General features: G+C 44.0%; 1 protein-coding gene across 1 annotated transcript in view; it reads left to right on the top strand.

Annotated features, from left to right (window-relative positions):
* Window positions 1-19,260: 19,260 nt before the first annotated feature.
* The window catches only part of VAX1 (ventral anterior homeobox 1), a 127,590-nt gene continuing 123,137 nt past the window's right edge, over window positions 19,261-23,713 (top strand). Inside the window, exon 1 of the mRNA XM_078641190.1 lies at window positions 19,261-20,314. Coding sequence (XP_078497316.1) covers window positions 20,074-20,314 — 241 coding nt within the window. The 5' untranslated portion in view covers window positions 19,261-20,073. The remainder of the gene's footprint in view (window positions 20,315-23,713) is intronic.

Genomic DNA, 23,713 nt, shown 5'->3' with positions numbered 1-23,713 from the left:
TAGCAGGGATTCCTGTGGGTGGGGGATTCCCTCGCAATGCTCTGAAAGGGCACAGATGGGACACACTATTTCAGGGGAAGTACAAATGCATGTGAGTCACCTGGAGCCCAAAACTGTGGGTGAAATATAGTATCTGTGAACCATGGTCCGACCTGGGAGATCTGATATAGTAGGGAAATGTTCAGCGACCAAGTAGGGGGAGGGTTGGGAGGGTAGTTTAAGGGCTCGATTCCGATCCGGTAAAATCACCGTCCGTACGACTCGCATCCGGAGCCGTTTCCGTACGACTCGTACGGACGCCGTACGATTCCGATCCCGATCGGGCGACCCGGTCGCGATTCGTACAGTCCACGTCGATTCGTACGGAAAAGCGCACGATCACCTACACACCGTACGGCGCGTACCCCGCATGATCGCAGGGGTACGTGCCGTACCCCTGCGATCATGGGGGTACGTGTCGTACACCCAGCGTACATGGGGGGTACGTGTCGTACACCCAGCGTACATGGGGGTACGTGTCGTACACCCAGCGTACAAGGGGTATGGCACGTACCCCATGTACGCTGGGTGTACGGCACGTACCCCCATGATCGCAGGGGTACGTCACGTACCCCTGCGATCATGCGGGGTACGCGCCGTGCCCGGGGGGGGCGTTCCGTACCTGTTTCGGTGCGAACTCTGACTGTACGACAGTTTCCAGCTCCCGTAGAAAAAGGGTCGTACGGAGAGTACACAACACGGATCGTACTTGCCGGGTCGTAAAAAGCAGCCGCGAAACGTATGAACGACGTGTACAGCGGCTTCCGAGGGCGATTCGTACGGGAATTTCATTCGTACGGTCCCTGGTACGATTCGGACGGATAGCTGCATCGGGTGTGGATCGTACTACGTCGTTTGTACGGGGACGGTTACGGGTACGATTCGTACGGAAAAAAATGCTCCGTACGACGATTCGGAGCGCTTTTTACCGGATCCGAATCGACCCCTAAGTGTTATGGTTTGTTTTTTGCTAGAATATTGTTGATCTGTCAAGATCCAGTAGTGTACCTCTTCATATGTGATACAGATGAAAATATGTTCTTCTTCGACGTAATGTGTAAATATCAATGTCATGGGTCCTGTGAAGTGTAACTGTTGCCATACTTTTGGTTGTGATTCTGGAGTTCACTAAATACAATTAAAAATATATTTTTTTTTTAAACAATTCTAAATACATACCTATACCTTTATATCAACTCTCTTTCCTCTTGGTCGATGAACCAATTAGTTGAGAAGTTGATGGTAATGATAGTACTATCTAACTAACTAAATTGTTAGCTAAATAAACACAGACTCTCTGTAAGATTAATAAAGTTTAACTCAATTAATTTGAATTCATAAATGCTCATTGCATACGGTTACAAATGCAAAACAATGAAATTCACAAGAACTGAGAGAAAAACATCAGCAAATTCAAACAGCGTCATACGTATCAACAATTTTAAAATGTACATATGAAGGAGTGGATAGATTAAGAGTAACCCTGGGCAGAGTTTGCGGAGTTGCGCGCAATGAAACTCAGCAAAGTGGTATAAAAACTCTGCCCAGCTACGCGGAACTTCACGAGCGGCAGAGTTTGATAGAAAAATGCTGTTCACGTGATTGCACATTGCTGGATGCTTTTCCGCACTGTGCGATCATCGTGAACGGCACCATGCACAGTGCAGGCTTTCCTTTTCTGCCGCTAGAGTAGATTTTTACTCGAGCTGCTGCTTACTCAAATCGAATGGGAAGTTTCTCAACGTGAGCGGTCGTGAGCATGCGCGACCACTCGCAATGAGAAACCTGCCCCCCCTCTCCCCCCACGTTGAGAAATCTCGCTGGAAGATTTATTTTCCACGCTCGCACTCGCCAACTGAAGAACTGTAATCTTCATTCTCATGGAATACTTACTAATAAAGAACTTGGCACAGAAGCTGAAAATATGAAAATACATCTTTATTAAATTTAATAAGTGAGGCCACGTCACACAGAAGCCGTAGCAACTGAATGAGGTAGTCTGAAGAGTACAGAAAACAGAGGCCTTTTATATGCTTAGGGTTACAAACTTCAGCATACAAGTAAGGGGCAGTCCTAGCTTTTGCAAGCATGCAAAATGCCTAACACTCCTTCTTACACAAGCCGGACAAACCCATAATAAAAGGACCACAACCCATATCATAAACAGACCATAAAAGAAGGAACAGAAAACAGATAAGAAGCAGGATAAGAGGTGTGTGTGTGCATACCAAACTCTACAATGTCCTGTGCTTTGATCCTCAATCTTGATCAGCTAAAGGGCAGGAACTGGTTTAACAAGGTCAGCTTCAGGCAACAGGGTCAGTTCACTCAGGTCAAACAAGAGTCAGCATGAACTCGAGCTAAGGTGTACATGTCCTTAAAAGACTAGTTCAGGCACAATCATTGGCCTATGTGAGGGCAACCACAAAATGGCTGCCATACACAAAATGGAACCCACGGGTTCAGAATTCACAGAACCTCAGACCCTCCTTTTGCCCTTACATAGGCAATCACTCAGTCTGTGTCTGAATCGATGTCAACATTACCCGTTATTCCCTTCACTAAGGCATTATTACTCGAGTTATCTTTCATGGAACGCAAGAGATAGACTTTGTTGGCAGAAATAAACATCGTCTGATATGCCCATACAGCCCATTGTAACTAAATGACAAACCAAATAGGGAATACCTCTATCTGTAGTATGTGGCATAAGACCACACACCCAACAATTAGTGGTGTTCATTACTAACTGGTGTTGATGCAGAAGCTGTACAAAGGAATTATTAGTAAACTCTGACCTCCTAACCAGTTCATGTTCAGGTAAAGTATGGAAAGAATGCGAGGAAGTAGTAGTAGAGAGAGACATAGGTTGGGAGGTGGGTACAGATGTCAATTGGGTAGCAAAAACAATCCAACCCGCAAAAGACAACGTCATGCTTATAAATACTAGAAAACATGTTATTAAGAACATATGGACAACAGGAGAAAGTAATGACCACTATTACAAACATAATTATCATTTTCACAACACTAAGCAGAAAGCAAATCCTAAACTTATCTAGTAACATTTTTTATGGCTCCTATGCATTTCAGTAACTTATTATATGTTCAGGTGAAACAGTGGTGATCCTTATTAATGCTCTCAGATGAAAGGGATACTCTTCCACAGAGAATGGACTTTATTCTGCTTTTACTAAACAGAATACTACTTTAAAACAATGCCAGCAAAACAGCAAAAATTAGTCTCCTAACACCCATTTTATGCAATCGCACGGGAAATACCCAGAGTCCGTCCAAGCCTCTCCGGCAGGCTTCTATTGTTCATCAAATCCTCTTGTGTTGTTTTCTTCCGCATGGGCCTCTTTCTTCAGGTCTTTCATGAAAATGGTCCTTCTCAGTATCCGTTGGAGTGCCCTCCTGGCAAACACTCGCAGTTTATTTGAAAGTCTCAATGTCTCAAGGCAGTGCACCAATATCTCTCCTCTGCGGCAGGCACTACAGATAGTGTGCTCTCCATTGATCATGGGCACAGATCATCTCATGCAGACCCAAGTACTATTAATCAGGAAAGAGCAACAGGCTTTCATACTCAGCAACACTTTCAGACTCCAACACTCGCTTTTCAGTGTCAGAGGATGCTCGGGCTGCTCTTCCATTTAATCATAGGTACCACAATATAGTGCCTTTTTCCAATCCTGGATCTTCTGGTGCACTGCCTTTCCGTTGGAGCAAAGAAAAGGGGGTGGGTGGCCAAAACTCAGGCCAAGGGGCTCAAGGGACTGCACACTGTCAGAGGTTACCAGCACATGACAGGTCGCTCTTTTGCATTGAAACTCTGGTTCTGTGGCAAAACCAGCTCCTCCTTCTTTTCTGATGTTCAACGCCTTCTGATGAAGCAAGTACAATACGTTGGAGATATCACTGATGACACGCTGGCGATCACTGTCTGGGTGCTGGGACTGTCACTGATGGGAATTAGCTTTTCATCAAAGGTCCGCAGGTTATTATGACTTAATCCCGCAGAACCTAGTGACGTAGGAAATGGGACACATTTATTAGTTACCTTCAATTTAGTAAAAAAAAAACAGTTTGTCTTTAACAAGAGGATTGCAAGCAGGTGGTCTGCAATCTGCGAGGGAGTGGCCATACGCCATGAGACAATTCTGGTCTAGAACACACTGTCATTCTCAAAAGCGATACAAAGACAAAGGCAGTATGCAAAACAGTGCCTCTATTTTCTTCAATTCATTTTCATGTGAGAGCATATCCTCTACCATCTAAAGGTAGATAGCGACATAGGGATTCTATCTGAATGGATGTCCTCACGCATGATGACATCGTCTAATGGGGTAAACACATTTTTTTCTCTCAATGATTAAGTCTAGGTGTTCCTAAATTCCTTATCTAGAACATCTCAAAAGAGAAACCACATGATACAGATTATCAGGGACATGTAGATACCTCCCTTTTAATAACTGTGCATCAAGTGCACTATGCAATACACAGGCTAATGATCAAAATGTGGAAACTTGTCTTATAATAGCATTGAGTCAGGTAACCAGTCCATCACTACCATGATGGTCAGACTGGAAAACATCGAGGTAGGCCTAAAGAAAATTCTTAAAAACCAGTCTAGTTATACAAAAGGGATTTATACATAATATGGGGTTCCTAGTATGTTACTGCAATCTGGAAGTGTGAACCTAATACAATAATAATAATAATAGAAGGCTAACTGGTGAAAGGAATATGGAAAAGGGAAAATGGGACTAGGACACAGCTAAAATCCCCAATTACTAGGCACGATGCAACATCAATCAGGGGAGAAGTGACGAAAAAAAAATCTATAGGAAGAACAAGAAATTACTTGGGTGATAGTCAAGCATGTGACACACCCACTATTGTAATATAAAAATTAGGTCACCATGCACAAAAGTCACAGATCTATAATTTATCCTTACGTCCAATTCAGGATACATAAATTTAGGGCTGCCTGTTCCTTACAGGAAAGGGGGCAGTAACGTGACTGTAGGTGAAACCTTGTTTCCTGTATATCTCTTTTATTTTACTTCAATACTATATAGCCAAAATAGATATGCACTGGTGAAGTGTTGTCTGTCTCACTCACAGGATGAAAAAAATATCATATCTGTGAAATTTAGCGCAAATTCACCCAACTGTTGTACAGGATACACATCGCCATGTATATCCCTTCACAACACAGGTAAACTTGTAATCGTATCATAAGCAGCAACATAAAACAAAAAACATGCCCAAAAAAACGCACAAAACGGACATATCAAGCCATCAGATATACTTGCTGTATATCAAGCACAAAAAAAGCATAGACAAAACAATAGCATATATAAATGAGCGGTGACGCATAACACTGTGTCAGGTTTAAAATCCTTACCCTCCTTTTTGACAGTAGATCACCAATTAGTGGATATCTGCTGTCAAATACAACTTTCAGACACACAGAACCAGCAAGAACAATTCATGATAGAACCAAATACACAAACATGAAAAACGCATGGACATTTATTTCCAAAGGAGTTACGCAAAAACACATCTCATTTCAACCAACCAAACTCACGTGTCTTGTCAGCCTTAAAATCACCCAGAGCAATCCATGGATGCTCTAGGAGGAGAAGCAAAAAAAAAAACACAGCACACAAAAGAGAGACATTTTTCATAACAAACAAATATCCTCTATAACTTGTAATCAGAAGACAAAGCATGATACATATTAACAGACACAAAAATAAATTTCCATTACTTAACTGTTACCATCTTGTCGGTCAGCTTGCAACATTAAGCTAAAACTAAAATTCTGTCGCTGACACTCCATGTTAGCTTTGTGCCACCATTTTCACTTTGAAAAATAATTCTTAATTAGCAAATCGTTCTCACTTAGGCATGTAGCCTTCAAAATTTGAATAAAGAGCTTCCTCTTATTTTCTGTCTAAAACTTAATGCAATGCCTCATTTTCTGTCAAATAAAAGCACCTAGCGGACATCATTTTTTCAGAGCAGAAATACAAATGTATCATTTCTGCAGAGCATTTAGCATGATGTGGGGACTTTCAAAGAAACCCTTTTTTCATACTTTTCCTTTGGAATTAATTTCTTTCTTTTTTTTTATGGAGAAACCAGAAACCCTCCTTTTTGAAGCCCTTTTAGCAAGATCATTCTGTACTTCGCAGACACAAGGCCCTAATTTACGAGGTCACAGATGTAGACATGACAGCCTGCTACCATTGTTTACAGGGAAACTAAAGATAACGCCTCAGCGCGATTCGAGCCAGCCTCTGCAGCTGTCCTAGCCCCCAGCTTCTGCTCACTAAGAAGTTTGTCAAAGACAAAAGGCCTTCCGGATTCCTGCTAACCTGCAATAATTCACTCTATTTAAAACACATGTTATATATATTACTCCTGTTAGGGGCTATAATTTATTTCTATACTTATATTATTAAAATATTTACTGTGAATAATTTGCAGAACATAATAACACACATACCAGTTTTTAGAACAAATGCTTGTTTGCAATGGTACTCATTTCATCAACCTTAAATAGATGAAGGTCTCAGTTAGGTCCAGCCAAAGTTAAAAACCTTCAACCCTGATATTAAACTCAAACCTCTGCACCAGGCACATTGGCTCACTGAGCCATTAAACGCAACCCCAAATGGGAACAACCTGCAAATTTGTGTTTTATACCTAAATGTATGCATTTACTGAAGCCTAAGGCACTTTAAAGCTATTTTAAATGGCAAGAATACCCAAATTCGACTTTGATATTTGGGGCACTTAAAAATAAATATCCTATAAGTATATTACATATTAATCAGCCTCAGAATGTTCTTTACACATTACAGATATTAGACATTAGACATATCTCATGCAAATCCTTAGAAAAATGAGTTTTTTACGCCTGCGCTAAGTGAGATGTCATATGCTAATGTCCTCATTATGCAGTGCAACACAACTCAAATTAAATTATAATGCTTTAATAATTATTTTTTATAATTTAATAATTATTTTTAATAAACCCAATCATTTTTGATAATACCACATATAAAAGCAAGCTGCATCCCTTATTTCAGACATAAACAGAAAGGGATGAAACACTCAGGACACACAATACGGCGTGCTTTAGCCATGCATTTCATAAATAGCGCCAACGCTATTCACTTACAGAAATTGCACTAATGGGAAAACCACATAGACATTTAAAAACACATTTAACCCACAAACCAATACTCAGAACAACAACAAAGGACAGCCCACAGACTGTACTTTAACCAAACCATTTGTAAATACTAGTTGTAAGTCATATTTACAAGAAACGCTTCTCAATTGTGTTTCAAAAGACTGCAAAAACAGCCCAACAGACTGATGTATGTCCAAGAAGCGAAAATACACTCAATTCACTAGCTTTGGCTAGCAGAACACCAAAAAAATCGCTCTGCATATCTTCCTTCATAACATTGCGCAGAACAAAGGATCCTTATATGTATTATGTCATATTTTAATTCCCTGGGGATACAAAATCACCAAGGAAGAAATATGTTTGTAAATCTAAACCTATTTAGATATTCCCTCTAGGGAAGCCGGCTAATTTACTTCACATCACACTATGGTACCTTCCAAATAAAGCCACACATTCTTCTTATGTGAGCTTTTAAACAGGCACGCCAAAAATATTGCAAAATATACAATATTATAATCAAAGTAGTGCTTAAGGTACTTTTCGTACGTGCACCGTTCAACTAAACCAAATAGAGAAAATTTTCCTCATTAGTCATTACCTGTTCTACACAAATTGCAATTCGCATATACAAACCTATACAAATCCAAAAGTTGGCCAACACAAATTCCAAAGTTCCAAAGTTACAGTCCTAAATTTGCTAAGACCAGGCATCTTATAGCTCACTAATCTAGCTTCAAACTTCAAGGGGTTATCAAAAACGATATACTCGCAAATATACGAGCCCCTCGGCTTTGGTAATTGCAATAACCAAATCAAAACCAAGAAACCAAACAAAGTCGTGGGAGCGATACACTTGTACTTCTTATTCTTATTAATTAAAAGGTTATCCAAATTCTAACTGTCAAGTTCTACATGACCTAACGGTCTTTTTTAGAATACTCACGCCAAAAAGGTTCTCAGTCAGGAGTGACATCATGCGGAGGACCAAAATCAGGAAGATCAGAAATATACTGGGCTGTAGAAACGAAGAATCTCCAGAATCCCTATGCACAGAGTACCTCCTTAGTAGAATCCTGTTCTGTCCTCCTCAGTAGATTTCAGTCCTCTGACAAGCTCACTCCCACAGAAAGTCACTTCTCTGATGAAGCCCACCTTGGCCGCGCCATTTGAAGAACTGTAATCTTCATTCTCAGGGAATACTTACTGATAAAAAAAGAACTTGGCACAGAAGCTGAAAATATGAAAAGACATCTTTATTAAATGTAATAAGTGAGGCCACGTCACACAGAAGCCGTAGCAACTGAATGAGGTAGTCTGAAGAGTACAGAAAACAGAGGCCTTTTATATGCTTAGGGTTACAAACTTCAGCATACAAGTAAGGGGCAGTCCTAGCTTTTGCAAGCATGCAAAATGCCTAACATTCCTTCTTACACAAGCCGGACAAACCCATAATAAAAGGACCACAACCCATATCATAAACAGACCATAAAAGAAGGAACAGAAAACAGATAAGAAGCAGGATAAGGGGTGTGTGTGTGTGCATACCAAACTCTACAATGTCCTGTGCTTTGATCCTCAATCTTGATCAGCTAAAGGGCAGGAACTGGTTTAACAAGGTCAGCTTCAGGCAACAGGGTCAGTTCACACAGGTCAAACAGGAGTCAGCATGAACTCGAGCTACGGTGTACATGTCCTTAAAAGACTAGTTCAGGCACAATCATCGGCCTATGTGAGGGCAACCACAAAATGGCTGCCATACACAAAATGGAACCCACGGGTTCAGAATTCACAGAACCTCACAACTTGATATTGACGATTGTGAATGAGGAAAATTCTAGCAGGGAAGTTGATTTTCCCTGCGAGCGCTCGCCAACTTGCCGTTGGTGAACGTGAGTGTGGTAAAAAAACTCCGCTCCGCTGTGCGAAGCAGAATGTTTGGGAACTCCGCGATCTCCGCGTAACCCGGAGTGTGGAAAACTCAGCAAACTCCGCGAGCGAAGCGGAGTTCACTGCCGAGGCTTAATTAAGAGACATCAGTTTCAGCAAAAATAATGTGAAACAATATACTTATGATGGAGTGGATAGGTGAAGAGACATACGGTTCAGAGACAAAAATACATTTGCAATGATCATGCAAAGTGTGAGTCAGACAGATATACTAACCCAAGGAATCAGTGAAATACCACCCCACTGGCCAAGAAGATGGTGGGGGTCCCATGAAATAGAGTCAGAGAACAAAGGTTTCAGGACCCAGGAGCGGGACAGGGACAGGAACAGCTTGGTCTCTCTGCAAACTGACGGACAGCGATGCATCAACCCTCTCTTCTGTCTCTCCTTGCAAATCTCTCCAAGCTCACCACACCCCTAAAGGCATCCCAGTTATACCCTAAAACCTACATGTCCATCCCACATCAGTTGAAACTTTTCACAAAAGTTGACTTACGATTGGCTGAGCCTGGAGGTGGCCTGCCACACCACTAGGCTCCCAATCACATTTTGTATAACATATTTTATATTTGTTGCTCACATAACGTAATTTCTAACTCATTTATTCATTTCAGTTACTTGAAACCTTTCAATATTTCCCATAGAGTTCTAACCTTTGTCCGCGGAAAGAGTCGTTTAGTCCCATGGCCAGTCTCATCTTTTGACAATGCGCTTCGATCTGAACATCCTTGAACTTTTATTCTTTCTCTGCTGCACTCAGCGCCTCTGTCTGTTTGTCAGGTCATCCCTTTCACTCTCCAGCCCCTCATCTATCAGGCCACCTTAAGAATAATGGAGGCCCATTCAGCTCACTGTGGTAAATAGAACGTAGACATTCATTAATTACACAGAAATGCACTTTTCACTGTTTAGCACCCACCTTTGCACTATCCCATGTTAGAGTTTTCCTGGCAAGCTTTAGGCAAAAGTGGCATTATTCATTATTCAAAGCAAAATGCTACATGCAAAATGCAAAAAGCGGCCTAGTAATGCATTATTTTTTAGTTTCTTTTAAAACGCAATGTAAATACAACTTAGTTCTTTAATGCATTATTTCACGTTAGTGCACACATGCGCAAAGCAGTTTCCCACCTATTTTCCTGTGATTTAAATATTAGTTTACACCGCGTACTGTTAGTACGTGTTATATGGGTATTCACCTGAGCAGATTTCTTTTTGCGAAAAAACCTGCTCATCACCTTTATGCACCACTTCCCTAAAGGCGAGAGTTCAAAAAGCCTATCCCTTCCACTACAATCTAATGTTGTCACCAACTCTAGCCTCTCTCATCCCAATGAGGAAACAGCTGTCACACTTCCTGTGATGGATGCCTTTGGATTCCCCTCTTGACCTCAGAGCTCTGTTCTTTGATCTTTGTCCATTAAAACGGTAAGTTCCTTAGTAAACAAGAGTTTTTGTCATGGTCACTAAGGCAAAAACATTTTTTTAAACTACAAAGACATTTAGTGAACTTACCAGAAGTCTCACATTGCGTTGGAAAGCATGCTCACTACGAGCCTTTCAGGAGACACTTCCACCCCAACAGTTTTTTAGGAGAGGGAGAGGGAGATGATCTGTAAAGTGAAGGTGCATCTGAATACCGTTGTCACAAGCAGCACGTTAAATGGAAATATAAAAGTGTAGGTACTCACTATTTATAGTATCTGTTTGCTCTTGAGAAGAGGTGGTACTCTCCTATTAAATGTATTGCAGCAGTGCAGAGAAGTGCAGGTACTCTCCCTTTTTAAAATAAAAGCTGTTACTCAGTACCAGACAAAACCTGCCCTTTGTGGAAGAGGTGTGGCGCAGTGGCCAGGGTGACTGACGCTGGAATCTGGGGCCCACCGTTCGATCTCCGGCACTGGCGGCAGGTCAGCCCAGCACCATGTGACTCTGGGCAATAGCTTGCATAATCTTCCCGAGGGCCCCCAGCGGAAGGTAGCTATGCACTTAACAAATACTGGTATTTTTAAAGCACTGCTCACAGGTGAAGCCAGTCACACATGTAACTGGAGGAAATGCAAGTCTAAGGTATCTTTAGTAGTGAGCTCTATCAGGGTTGCCCATGTTTTGCACCAAGTCGCTGATGACGAAAGGACCCTGAGGTAAGGATTGACAGTAGTGGACGTCTGATGACATCTGGATAGAAGACCCACCTCAGCAGGTCCATACTCTCCTTAAGGGGCCAGCAGGTGTATTCCCCTAGGACATTGCACCCTGGACTATATGCCTTCATGGGGATCTACGAATACTTATTTATTTATTTATTATTTAAAACACTTGTAAAGCGCAGCTGTCACCTGGCAGGTATCCTGGCGCTAGGAAGCTTACTCCTGAATTAGAAGCGGTGGGAGTTGATTAGGGGAGTGGTGGTGAAGGGGGGATCTAGGGGAAAAGCCAAGTCTTTATTAGTTTCCGAAAAGGCAGAAGCTGTGAAGTTTGACGAATGTCGGCAGGCAGACTGTTCCAGAGCTTTGCACCGCCACTCTGAACGATCTTCCCCCGATCCTGGCTCTCTTAAATCTGGGTACTATTACAAGGCGGGCGGTCGCGGATCGCAAAGCTCTGGTTGGTGTGTACCAGGTAAACATTAGTTGTAGAGGTCTAGGTCTCAATCCGTGTAATGCCTTGAAGACCAGGCAGAGAGACTTGAAGGCAATTCGTTGCTTCAAGGGAAGCCAGTGTAGCTCGGCTAAGGCAGCAGTGGTCGAGGATCTCCTGGTCCATCCGAGGGCCAATTTGGCTGCTGCTGACTGGACACGTTGGAGTCTGTCCAGCAGTACCATGGGGGAGTCGAGCAGGAGGGCATTGCAATAGTCAAGGCGACTAAGAATAGTGCACCTGACTATCTGTGCTCTGGCGGGAGGTGGTAGTAGTGGCAGGATTTTACGCAATGAGCGCATAAGGGCCGAGCAGGTGGTGACTGTTCTTGATACCTGTGTTTCCATGCTCAGTTTGTTATTCAGCATGACGCCCAGGTTGCGGACACTGGTCACAGGTAGCGGATTACCTGGATTTTCCGGGGGCCAGAACTCAGCAGGCAGAAGGCGCGGTATGCGGCTCGCCGGACAGAACAGGACCTCGGTTTTAGAGGAGTTGAATTGGAGGGAGTTGTGGTGTAACCAGCCAGCAGTATCTCTCAGGCAGTCGTGGAAGGCTTCTAAGGTAATAGAGTCTTCCCCCTCCCAGGAAAAAATGAGCTGGGTATCGTCCGCATAGTTTACTGTAGTCATATTGTGGGATTTGATGAGAGTGACCAGTGGTAATAAGTAAACATTAAAGAGAATCGGACTGATAGAAGAACCCTGGGGTACACCGTGGGGGGACTGGGGAGAAGGCAGATTGAAAAGGGGGGAGGGATACAGCCTGTTTCCTATCTCCGAGAAAGGAGTGGAACCAGAGCAGGGCTGTGCCATCAACCCCAGCCTCTCTCAACCTCTCAAGCAGGATCACGTGGTTGACAGTATCGAATGCGGCAGACAGGTCCAATAGGATCAAGGCCACCGCTTGGCCCCTGTCTGCCCGCACTCGAAGTTCTTCCATGGCCGTAAGTACTGCTGTTTCGGTGCCATGGACTGGACGAAATCCGAATTGGAAGTCGTGCAGAACGTGATTCTGCTCGAGGTGGGTTGACAGGCAGGTGCTGACCCATCGCTCCACCACTTTCGCCGGAAAGGGCAGAAGTGATATGGGACAGAAATTGGAAAGGCATTCTGGATTCAGGGATGTTTTTTTCAGAAGCGGGGTGATTAGAGCTTGCTTCCAGGGGTTGGGAACCAATCCACTGCGGAGAGATTGATTGCAAATCCTCCGAAGGGTATGGAATAGCTCGTGCCCGCATGCTTTCCAGATTTTTGGGGGCAATGGGTCAAGAGGGGACCCGGAGGTGATGCCCAGTGCCAATCTTTCAAATTCTGCTTCGGGAATCTGGGGGAAAGCCAGAAGACTTTCCCTGGGCGGACAGACTGAACTGGGATACAGATTGGTGGGACAGGCTGCCGGGGAGGTAGGCGTGTATAGGGATGATGAGATTGCCAGGTTATTGATGATGGTCATGATTTTATCCAAAAAGAACTGTGCGAGATTGTCACAGAGGGTCTGAGATGGGGGGATAGTTTTCTTAGCACAGTCAGGGTGTATGAGATTCTCTAGAATCTGGAATATGCTTTTAGGGCTATTAGCTGCATTAACTATTGTGGAGCAATAGTAGGCCGATTTGCTCTCTCTAATAGCCGCTTTGTATTCAAGAAGCTTATTTTTCCAGAGGGTTTTATTGATGTCAGAGTAGCCATGTCTCCACTTCCTCTCAGCCTGCTTGCAAGCTGACTTGAGGGTTTTCAGGGAGTCGGTAAACCAGGGAGCAGACACTCTCCCTTTAGGATTACCGTGTTTTAGAGGGACAATGGAATCCGTGATGGATGTTATCCTGCTACTGAAGGTTCTGTAGTTGTTTTCCACCGAGCTAGTGGGAGAAAAACTATCTTCCGTGTCGAAGACTGTGGTGACAGAGCTGAGCTTTTCTAGAGCTTTCCAGTTCCGGTACGTAAATTCTGCTGGATGACTATTTTTGGGCTTGTTTGTGGTGGTACTGGTGATATAAAGTTTGATGACTGAATGGTCCGTCCAGCTCATAGGCAGAATGTCGCCAACTTGTGTAAGGTCTGGGCTCGAGAAAATAAGGTCGAGTCGATTGCCTGCAGAGTGGGTGGGTTGCCTAATCAGTTGGTGAAGCCCCACACTATCACAGGAAAGCAGGAGGTTGTCTAGTGCTGTATCGAGTTTGCCATTTGGCCAAAGATTAAAATCTCCCAAAATAACTAATTTATTATGGGAAGTTGCCATATTTGTGAAAGTAGTGAGAAGTGCTTGTTGTTGCGGAATGGAGAAAGCTCCTGGGGGCCGGTAGCAAATAATCACCGTGAAGATATCTCCTAGGTGGCGATTAATGGCCAGACCGAAGAGCTCGACCCCAGGCACTGGGTCTATGTCTATAGTATTTATAATCCAGGAGGCATACAGCATATCGATGGACAAAGCAAGTGGTACCAGACTGATGTGGAACACAGGTACACTAACAATACACGAAACAACCCATAGTAAGGGGGAATTCAAAGTCTCAGATATGGGGGGCCTCACAAAGGTATTTTAAATAAGAGGGTCAGTGGACGCCTCTGCCAGGAGTAGGGTACCAAGGGACTGTGCCCCTAAATAGCTGATCAGCCACTAACCTTCATTCTCCTTCGAAGTAATGAATGGTCTGCATAGGCCAGTGAGTATTGTGTTGCTACAGCCATGCCAAACGGAGCCTATCATGCGGCGACTGACCAAGTGAGACACAGAGAGCCCCTCCAGTGCTCTCAACATACTGACACCTTGCAGAAAAGAAAAAGTCAGAGAAGATGATGACGGGCTTAATCAGCTGTCAGAACACTGCGCACTTGTGTATGTGTTGTTTGGGAGCTGAGTATCTGTGAGAGCAAAGACAGAGGTGTGAATGATTTGGGTGGTGATTAGTTGGTTTGCAGTACCCCGTGCATCCCTTCTCAACATGGAGAGGTGTCACGTAAGGAAAGAGCTAACTCTTATGTGTTCTGGGGCTTCTTTCCAGAGAGCTCTCTTTCGATGTTCAGAGTGAAGAGTGCCTTTAACCTTCCTGTCCATCTTTCAATGGTAAGATGTTGACTATTTTGTGCATTTATCACTTTGGTAGAATTTCCAACAGAAAGACTGTAATAGGTGGTTCAAAAAAGCACAGTGACATTGAGGGTAAATTAGGAAAATTAAGAGGCAAACCAGGTGGCAGTGCTGAGTGAAAGATACGCTGGGAAAGACCAATTATATTACCAGCAAGAAAAAAGCACTTGTGGAATGCATCGAAGGAAGCTCCAAAAGCTGCAAGGAGATTTTTTTGATTGTTGAGGATTTCACCTCGCCCTCAGCCACTGTCACCTACATCGCTGCCTCTCAACAACTCTGTGACAACTTATCTAACTTCTTCCACAACAATACCGCAAATACTTATGGCAACTTTGCACACCAACCCAAATCCAGAGAAGTTTCTAACCTACCCACCACCAACCAAGACTGCCACCCGTCTGAATCGAAAACTCTCACCAGAAACAACACAGAAGCAATCATGCAGGCCATCCACTCAGGGGCCCCAACGGACTCATGCCCCCACCACATCTACAACCTGGGAACATCACCAATAAGCACCACCCTGATCCAAATCAGCACCTCCATCATGTCCGCCCCTTTCCTGGATGAATGGAAACTGCCAGAAATAAACACTCTCTTAAAGAAGCTCACAGCCCACTTAAATCAACTGAGCAACTTTAAATCCATCTCCATGCTTCACTATACAGCCAAGGTGATCGAGAAGGTCATCAGTAAGCAACTCAAAAACCCACCTCGAACTTCATCATCTTCTAGATACACTGAATCAGGATTCAAAGAGGACCACAGCACCAAACCAACACTAATTGTGGCCACCAATGATATATGAATGAATCATCCTGGAATAAGGAGAAACAGTGGCCCTCATCCTGTTTAACTTCTCTGTGGCCTCATCAATATCTCCCATAACACTCTCATCAAAAGCCTCCACGAGATTGCCATACAAAGTTTCGCTCTCAAATAGATCTCTTCCTTCCTCACAGGATGAACTTAAAGAATCAGGCTGCCACTCTTCACATCACAGACCATGAAACTGGTCCTTCAGCCCCACCCTTTTCAACATATACATGACACTGCCCGCAAATGTCATCCGATCACAAGACACTCCCGCCATCTCCTTCGCTGATGACACCCAACTCATCCTCTCCCTGACAAACAAAAACAACCACCCCAGAACCAACTTCACCAGTTGCATGACCATGGTAACAGGCTGGATGCAAATTAACTGCCTGCAGTTCAAATCCGACAAGACGGAAGTACTGGTCTTCGGCAGCAATATTTACCCACGGGATTCCACCTGGTGGCCTATGGAGCTAGGACCAACACCCACAGAGCACAAAGAAATTCGGAATCATCCTAGACAACAACCTCAACATGCCGGTTCAAGTCAACACAGTGTGCACCTCCTGCTTCCACACCACATGCAGGCTGCAAAAAATCTTTAAATGGTTACCTCAGAACACTATCCCCCAGATTCATCATGCTCCTCTTTTGCGAGTCCTTAATAGTGATTATTAAGGAATCGCTATTAAAGACTCTCAAAACGGGATGCATGTAGAAATCGCAAAATTATTTGCGATTTCTACTGCTTCCTTATTTGCGATTCGCTAATTGCGAATCGCAAATAAGGAATGACTCCCCATTCATTCCTATGGGCCAAAGACCCATAGGAATGAATGGGGAGTCATTCCTTATTTGCAATTAGCAATTAGCGAATCGCAAATAAGGAAGCGATTTCAAGGGTGCCAGGGTGTCCAAAGGACACCCTGTAGCACCCCTGAAATGGTGATTTACGCTGGTGTTGCGCACACACATGTCCAAAGGACATGTGTGTGTGTAACATCCAACTTAGAAAAATGCACTAACGTGCATTTTTCTAAGTTTTCACTATTTACAACAAAGTCAGACTTTGCGGTAAATAGCGGCCCCAGATTGCGAATTCGCAATTTTGAAATGGTTCATGAATTGCATTTAAGGAATCTCAAATTGAGATTCCTTAAATACAATTCTTCGCAATTTAGCAATTTCAAAATTTGCGATTTTTGCATTTGGGATGATGAATCCCAAATGCAAAAAAAGCGCTCGCAAAGGGCCAGATTTGCAGAATCTGGCCCTTTGTGAGCCGATTTTGGCTTCATGAATCTGGCTGTATGCTCACTATCACGCAATCACTCATGACCAGCAGGCAAGACTATGGCAAAATTATTTATGCTGGAATCTCCAAATAACTCCAACACAGACTTCAGACCATCCAGAACCACGTTGCAAGACTCATTCTCGACCTCCCATGCCGTAACCACATCACATCACACCTCAGGAAGCTTCACGGGCTCCCCATTCACAAGCACAGCCAATTCAAGCTTCTCACGCACCCATACAAAGCCCTACACAACACAGGACCAGAATACCTGAATAGGTAACACTTTCACCAACCCACCAGACACCTACGCTTTGACTGACTCGCACACATTCCCTGCATCTCCAAAAGCAAAGCTGGAGGTATCTCATTCTCCGACATTGCACCCAAGACATGGAATAACCTCCCTTGACACATCAGAGCTGCCTCCTCACTTCTTAGGTTCCACAGAAAGCTGAAGACCTGGCTCTTCATCATATAAACACCTTGGGGGCCTAAAACCTACACACCTGCCCAAGCGCCTGGATACGCTCTCGGGTGATTATTGTGCTATGCAAATCAATATAACATAACAATAAGTAAATATATGATATTACCAGAATAGAATATGTATGTCTATTACATTACTATCCAAGAATATGTATGTATATTATGTTACCGACATAAAATATGATTGTATTTTACGTTCTACGTTATACCCCCTGTTGAGTCTAGCACCCACTGTATATGCACTTGATTATACCATGGAGATGGAAATAAATGTGGCCCAATGACACGTCATCTCTAACAAGATTATTAATAAACACAGATTCACACATTTATTACTAAAGAGCAAAGTTAAATATTACAAACGTCAGTCTAAATAACTTATCATTAACATGTATTCTTGCCTTAAGTATTTACCACTATTTTTAAGGGAGGGTAGGAAAAGCTTGAACCTCTAAAGACTCCATCTCTTGTGAATCACAGCCACTCAGAAATGGCCATAAATAGCACATTACACTCTGTGCAGCTGCTTGTAATATATATATGTTTCCATATAGCGCAACCGAACTGTGTGAAATTGTTATAGACTTGGCTAAGAAGGCTATTAATTGGCTGGTGCTGCGCCTGGTACATTTTTTAATGCCATGTCTATGTAAAATAGGCGTAAGGAGCCAGCGCTGTGCTCCCTGGCACCAGCAAAGCCCCTCTCTGCGAGCCTTTCTCAGACTGGGAAGTTAGGATCCATGTTTCCTGGCGTCCTTTCTTGCTCGGCCCCTGAAACTCTCGTGAATGGGGGGCCAGGGCACATGTGGCGTCTTGCCCCGCCCAGGAACCACTGCCAGGCAGCAGCCACGCTCAGGTTATTGTCTCTTAATAGTCCAATTGGATAATTGGCATCTTTCGCTCTGTGCGCTGCACATTTCCCATCCAGCCTTGAATTGAGGGCGCCTGAAGAGGGCTTCTGCCCGGCAAGGTGATGAGAAGGACTCAGGCCAGCTCTCCGCACAAGGCCACGGCGCTGAATGGCCGCATTGAGGCCTGATCAATGCCCTTATTGGATTACGGCTGTTGCTCTGCTCGGGGATATTGTGGCGCTGACAATGAAATAAGAAGAAGAGGAAGAAGTGCTCTCCTCCAGAGGGCTGCGCGCCGAGGACCTGCGCGGGCTGTCTCCTCAGCCCTGCTGTTTCAACGCCTCTCTCTCTCTCTCTCTCTCTCTCTCTGTCGTCTTTCTTCCTTTTTTTTGCTGCTTCTTTCTTCTCAGCTCATTTCTTGTCTTTTTATTGCTTTCCCTTCTCCCTAGCCTACCTCTCAACTCTTCTCTTACTCATATTCTCTCCTCCTTAGTTCTCTCTCTATTTTTGCTACTTTTGTCAAAACACGTTTCCACTCTACTTCATATCGTGGTTTCTTTCTCTTTCTATTCTTTCTTCGTCACTTTCCTTTCTTCCTGACGTCTCATTCCTCCTTTCATTATTTTCATTTCCTTCCTTTTCATATTTTGTTTTCTTTCTTCTTTTCTGTCATTCTTTTGTTCTCCTTGTTTGCCTCTCTTGTTAGTTGATTTATGTCATTATCTCTCCTACTTTTTCTATCGTTGACCTTATTCTCCGCCCCCCACCCCTTGCCCCCTCCTCTCGCTTCTCCGTGCACTCACCCCAATCCTTCCCCAACCAACAGCTTTTCCAGTGAGGTTATTTTTTCTCTCGAAGACTGTGTTACTTGACATCAAGCTGCCTGTCCTGAAAGGAACGCGGTGCCCTGGAAGACCTCACTCTGCCGACCCGGCAGCTTGGATGTCAATGGTTTAAGGCGAAGTCCGGAAAAAAGACGTTAAGCTGGAAACGTGAATACATCAGTACTGTTCTTGGACTGCACGGTAAAGTCGCACCTGCGAGGTTGTGTTGCGGGGTTTTTGGGGGGCGAGGTCACTTTCCTAAAGTTCAGACTGCGACCAGACCCTCCAGACTTCAGAGACAAACTTCAGCAGCAGGGTCAGGTGCAAGCGGCGTTGACGGGGCCCCGCACTACTGGAAGAAAGTGTCATGTCTCACCCTACACCCGGGCCCTAGCCGTCCTGATTGTGCGCCCTTCCCCACAGCCAGGGCCAATCACTTCCGAGTGCTCCTCGCTTGATTGGTGGGGGGCCAGCCGCCACACAGGCGTCCATTTGCGGGGTGATCCGCCATGCAAACAATTTAGTGTATTCATGAGGGGACCTAAATATGGAAGCGGTGAAATTACCCCTAATCAACTGAGAGGGGAGCGGAGGCCGGCCCCGCTTGCGCCTGACTGCCAGGCCTGCTGATAATAGGGCGCTAAGTGGCCGGGCTGGAGTTACACTGCTAACTACCTGGACGCTCACAGGAGCTGGACACTGGAGTGAGAGCAGAGCCCTGCCCCGGCGCAAACCTTCACACACACCGACTCACCAAAGGGGTGCTCTCCGGGCCGGCTGAGCCTCAAAACTAGCCTGGTCACACACACACCCTCAGCTCGAGCGATCTCTCGCCTCCCACCCTCCCTCCAGCATTACATGTTTCAGAAACCAGAGAAGATGGACGTGAGGGGCGCCCCGGAGACCGCGAGCAGCCGGCTGCCCCGGAACGGCCCCCCTAAAGACGGCGGGGACTGCAAGGAGATCGAGGGGTCCCTGTCGCATCCGTTCGCCAAGGAGCAGCAGCAGCAAGGGACTTTCCCCGCCTCCGGCCCCTCGGAAGACTGCGGGAAAAGTAAAGCTGGCGACCCGGACTACTGTCGGAGGATTCTTGTCAGAGGTGGGTCACGTCTTTCTTTCACTGCTCTCCTCTCCTGGGTTATCCGTCTCTGTGCTCGCAGGTTCCTTTCCTTCAGCAAGCACGCTGCTCCCCTTTTGCCACCATTCGCCATATTTCGCCATATTTTGGATAGAATTTTTTTTTCCTCTAGACATAATCTGGGAGCTACTATCCATTCAAACTGGGTTTGAAACCCTTAGTGTGCCGATGAAATCTATAATCTAAATTTTGGGAGACCTCGTTAGGTTTCCCTCTGGTTTCCCTATGGCGTGTAAAAATGTGCCACATTAAACACACTTTTAAGTCGTTCCAAATACAAGAGGTGATGCGGGCGCCCAGAGTGACCGTTGGAGGGATTCCTATTTAAAAACGGTAGTTTTTAAAGTTTATTTCCAGGGAATGTGCTGGAAAGGGTCCAGTGTGGCATTTATAGGCTGCTAATGTATTTCCAGTATCTAAAGTCCGAAAGAACAGGGTGGACATATATTCCATTACACAAGGTGCTGTACGGGGTTGCTACCTAAATAGTGCAACACGTGCTGCTAAAAATACACTTTTTAGATCCTTTGGCTTACACTTTGTCGTGTCTTTTAAGGTGCATGTTAAATTGCACGAGAATGTTATGGCTACTTTGTTCTACGCACTGCTTTTGACGTCGACATTATACAAATCTTAATTTAAAAATGCACTTCGAGGAACTACTTTTACTTCTGTGACTTCACTTCTGAAACTCGCTTTTAATACCTGGCAGACGGAAACAATAGACATTATAGCACGTTCTAGCCCTGCGGACGTGGCATGCGTGCGAAAAAAAGCACACATGATTGTGATTATTATGATGATGATTATTATTATGATGATGATTATTACTATGATGATGATTATTAGTATGATGATTATTATTGTGATGATTATAATTGTGATGATTATCATTATTAATATTAATTTATTAGTATGATTGTTGTTATTATCATTATTATTATTAGTATCCATAATCATAATACTAATAATAGTATACAAGGGGCAGATGTTATGCAGTTTCTCTTTTTTCAGTAAGGGTTAGAGAAACGTAGTACAGTACTTTTTTCCACAAGTACAAACAGAATCCCGGCGTCGCCGCGGGGAGACTGTGTGCCAGGCTGCACACATAAAACCTCCATTATTTAAGTGCAGTGCGAGGGAGACCATTTTAATCAGTAATCCCCTGCTGACCGTTTGACCCGGGGAGAGTTCAGATTAAAAATAATGTGCCCGTCTGAACCTTACTGTAGATTGGCGAGGGTGGGGGGTTGGGGGGCTGAGCCGGGGGTGGGGGTGCACGTACTTCAAAATGCAGGTGGAAAGAAGGGCGTTCAATTCAGCATCCTGCTTAGTTCGGTTGAAATGCACTTTGCAGCAGTGTCATTCCCCTTTCATTGTCCTGATATTAGCGGAGCTGCCGAGCCGGTAGTCTTTCCTCGGCTTCTATTGCGCGGCGCAGGTTGTCCCCGCCAAGAGTCGGTGTTTGGGCGACAGTATTTAGGCGTCGTCAGGCTCATGGTTCTGACGGACCGCCAGTGTTGCAACACAATACTCCGGGCCGTTCCTGTTTAGGGTTATTGTGTTCGTTGAATTGTTCGACTGTTAATGAGTGTTACCTGGAGTTGGGTAGATGATGTGTTTTTGTTTTGCGGATTTGGTTTTTGTATGTTTGCGGGTGCTGTGCTTCTTAGTTGATTGGTCTGTTCTCTGCGACTGATGCCGTGATTGATTTGCGGATCTCCAGCAATCTGCACTTTGTTCTCCGGCGCATTTTTGCGTATTTTTGATTGGTGACTTGTTTTAGTGTGCGTGTTGCTGCATATAATGCAGATTGTTTCCGTATGTTGTTTGGCTTTGTTTCAGCAGTGTAGTTTTTTTTGTTTTGGATACGGATGTATGCATTAACTTGGAGACTTTCTCGACCCATCAATGTACTCATGACGGCCATTTATGCTGGTATGTGTTTGTTTGATTGTTTGTTTGTTTATTTGTTTGATTGCTTGTTTGAGTTACTCGCTGTCAAGTAAATGGTGTGTTTTGATTCTTCTGGTTTGTTCGTTGGCTTTGCGAATATCAGTGGCCTGCTATTTCCCTAAAACTGCTGCTGTTATTGATTTGAGACATTCCATAATCAGCACAAACTAGTCAATGCGATTTTTTTTACTTGTTTGCACATTGTTGGTTATTACGCTTGTTGGTTGTTGGCTTCTGTCGTTCTTTAATGTATAAATTGAGTGTGTTTGTGTGCGTTCTTTTACTGTAACAATGTTTTGTGCATGTTTATTAGTTTGTGTGGCGTGTTTTATTGTTTCTTTCGTAGGAGTGCAAATATGCATTTGTGGAACTCCCACGAGTCTCGCAAGGTACCTACACACCTCTTTCCCTAATATATGTGAGTAACTTTGTAAAGTGGCTTATTGTTTGTTTTTGTAGATAGTATGTTTGTTTCCTTTTGTTTGAGTTAGTTTTTGTGTGGTGTAGTTTGTGTTGCGGTTTTATGTTTTTTTTAAAGTTTTTATCTGGGTTTTTTGTTGGCTGGTTTCTTTTTGAGATTTTGTTTGTGGCATACCTATTTCTTCTGTTGGTTGATTTCTTCGAGTATTTGTCTCTTATGTAAATGTTTGGGTGTTTGCTCGCATCTTTAATGTGTTATATTTCTTTTCTGGCAAATGTGTGGGGCGTGTCCTGTTGTTTTTTGTGTTTCTCGTTTTGAGGGTGCATGTGTCTTTGTTGGTTTATTTCATGTAATGAGGGTTCTCATTTGTTTCATTAGTACTTTGTTGTGAGTGTGTTAGATCATTTCTTCATTTCCATTGTCCTTTCTTTCATCCTACGTTCTAAGTATAAGATGTGTTCCTAGAGGTTCAGACGATCTTCCATCACTTTAGTCGCTGGGCGGTTCCAGGCATACAGTGTTCTTGCAGTGAAACTAACTTTCAAACAGTACTTATAGATTTCCTGGCGGTGAGTTGAAGACCCGGTCCTTTACAGTTGGTTCTTGTAAGAAGAAATTGCCGGTTACATTGTTGCATTGTTGCCCCCCTCCCCCATGTAATAATACATGAAATGTGCCACGGGTCACAATTTAGCAAAATGGCACATGGTAAAGTTCTGCTCAGGCGTCAATGTGCATGACAAACCCATGTTTGGTGGAGACGGTGAAGTGCACACCAGCGCCCTGCTTAATCGAGTAAAAGAGCCGGACAAATCCCGCTGTTGAATGCTCATAAAGTGCACACCGAGAGGCCGGCAGAAAGCGACCTTTAATTAGAATAAAGCGCACGGACGAGACTTGTTCACTGATAAGGAGTTGTGCGATGAGTACCTGTTTAATAATACACCGGAGCGTAACGGGCCCGAAGGGACTGATGCACTCGG

Source organism: Lissotriton helveticus, chromosome 5_1 (genome assembly GCF_964261635.1).
Source record: "Lissotriton helveticus chromosome 5_1, aLisHel1.1, whole genome shotgun sequence".
Classification (NCBI taxonomy): Eukaryota; Metazoa; Chordata; class Amphibia; order Caudata; family Salamandridae; genus Lissotriton; species Lissotriton helveticus.
The sequence above is the reverse complement of the archived record's forward strand: the minus strand, read 5'-3'. Positions and strand labels throughout refer to the sequence as shown.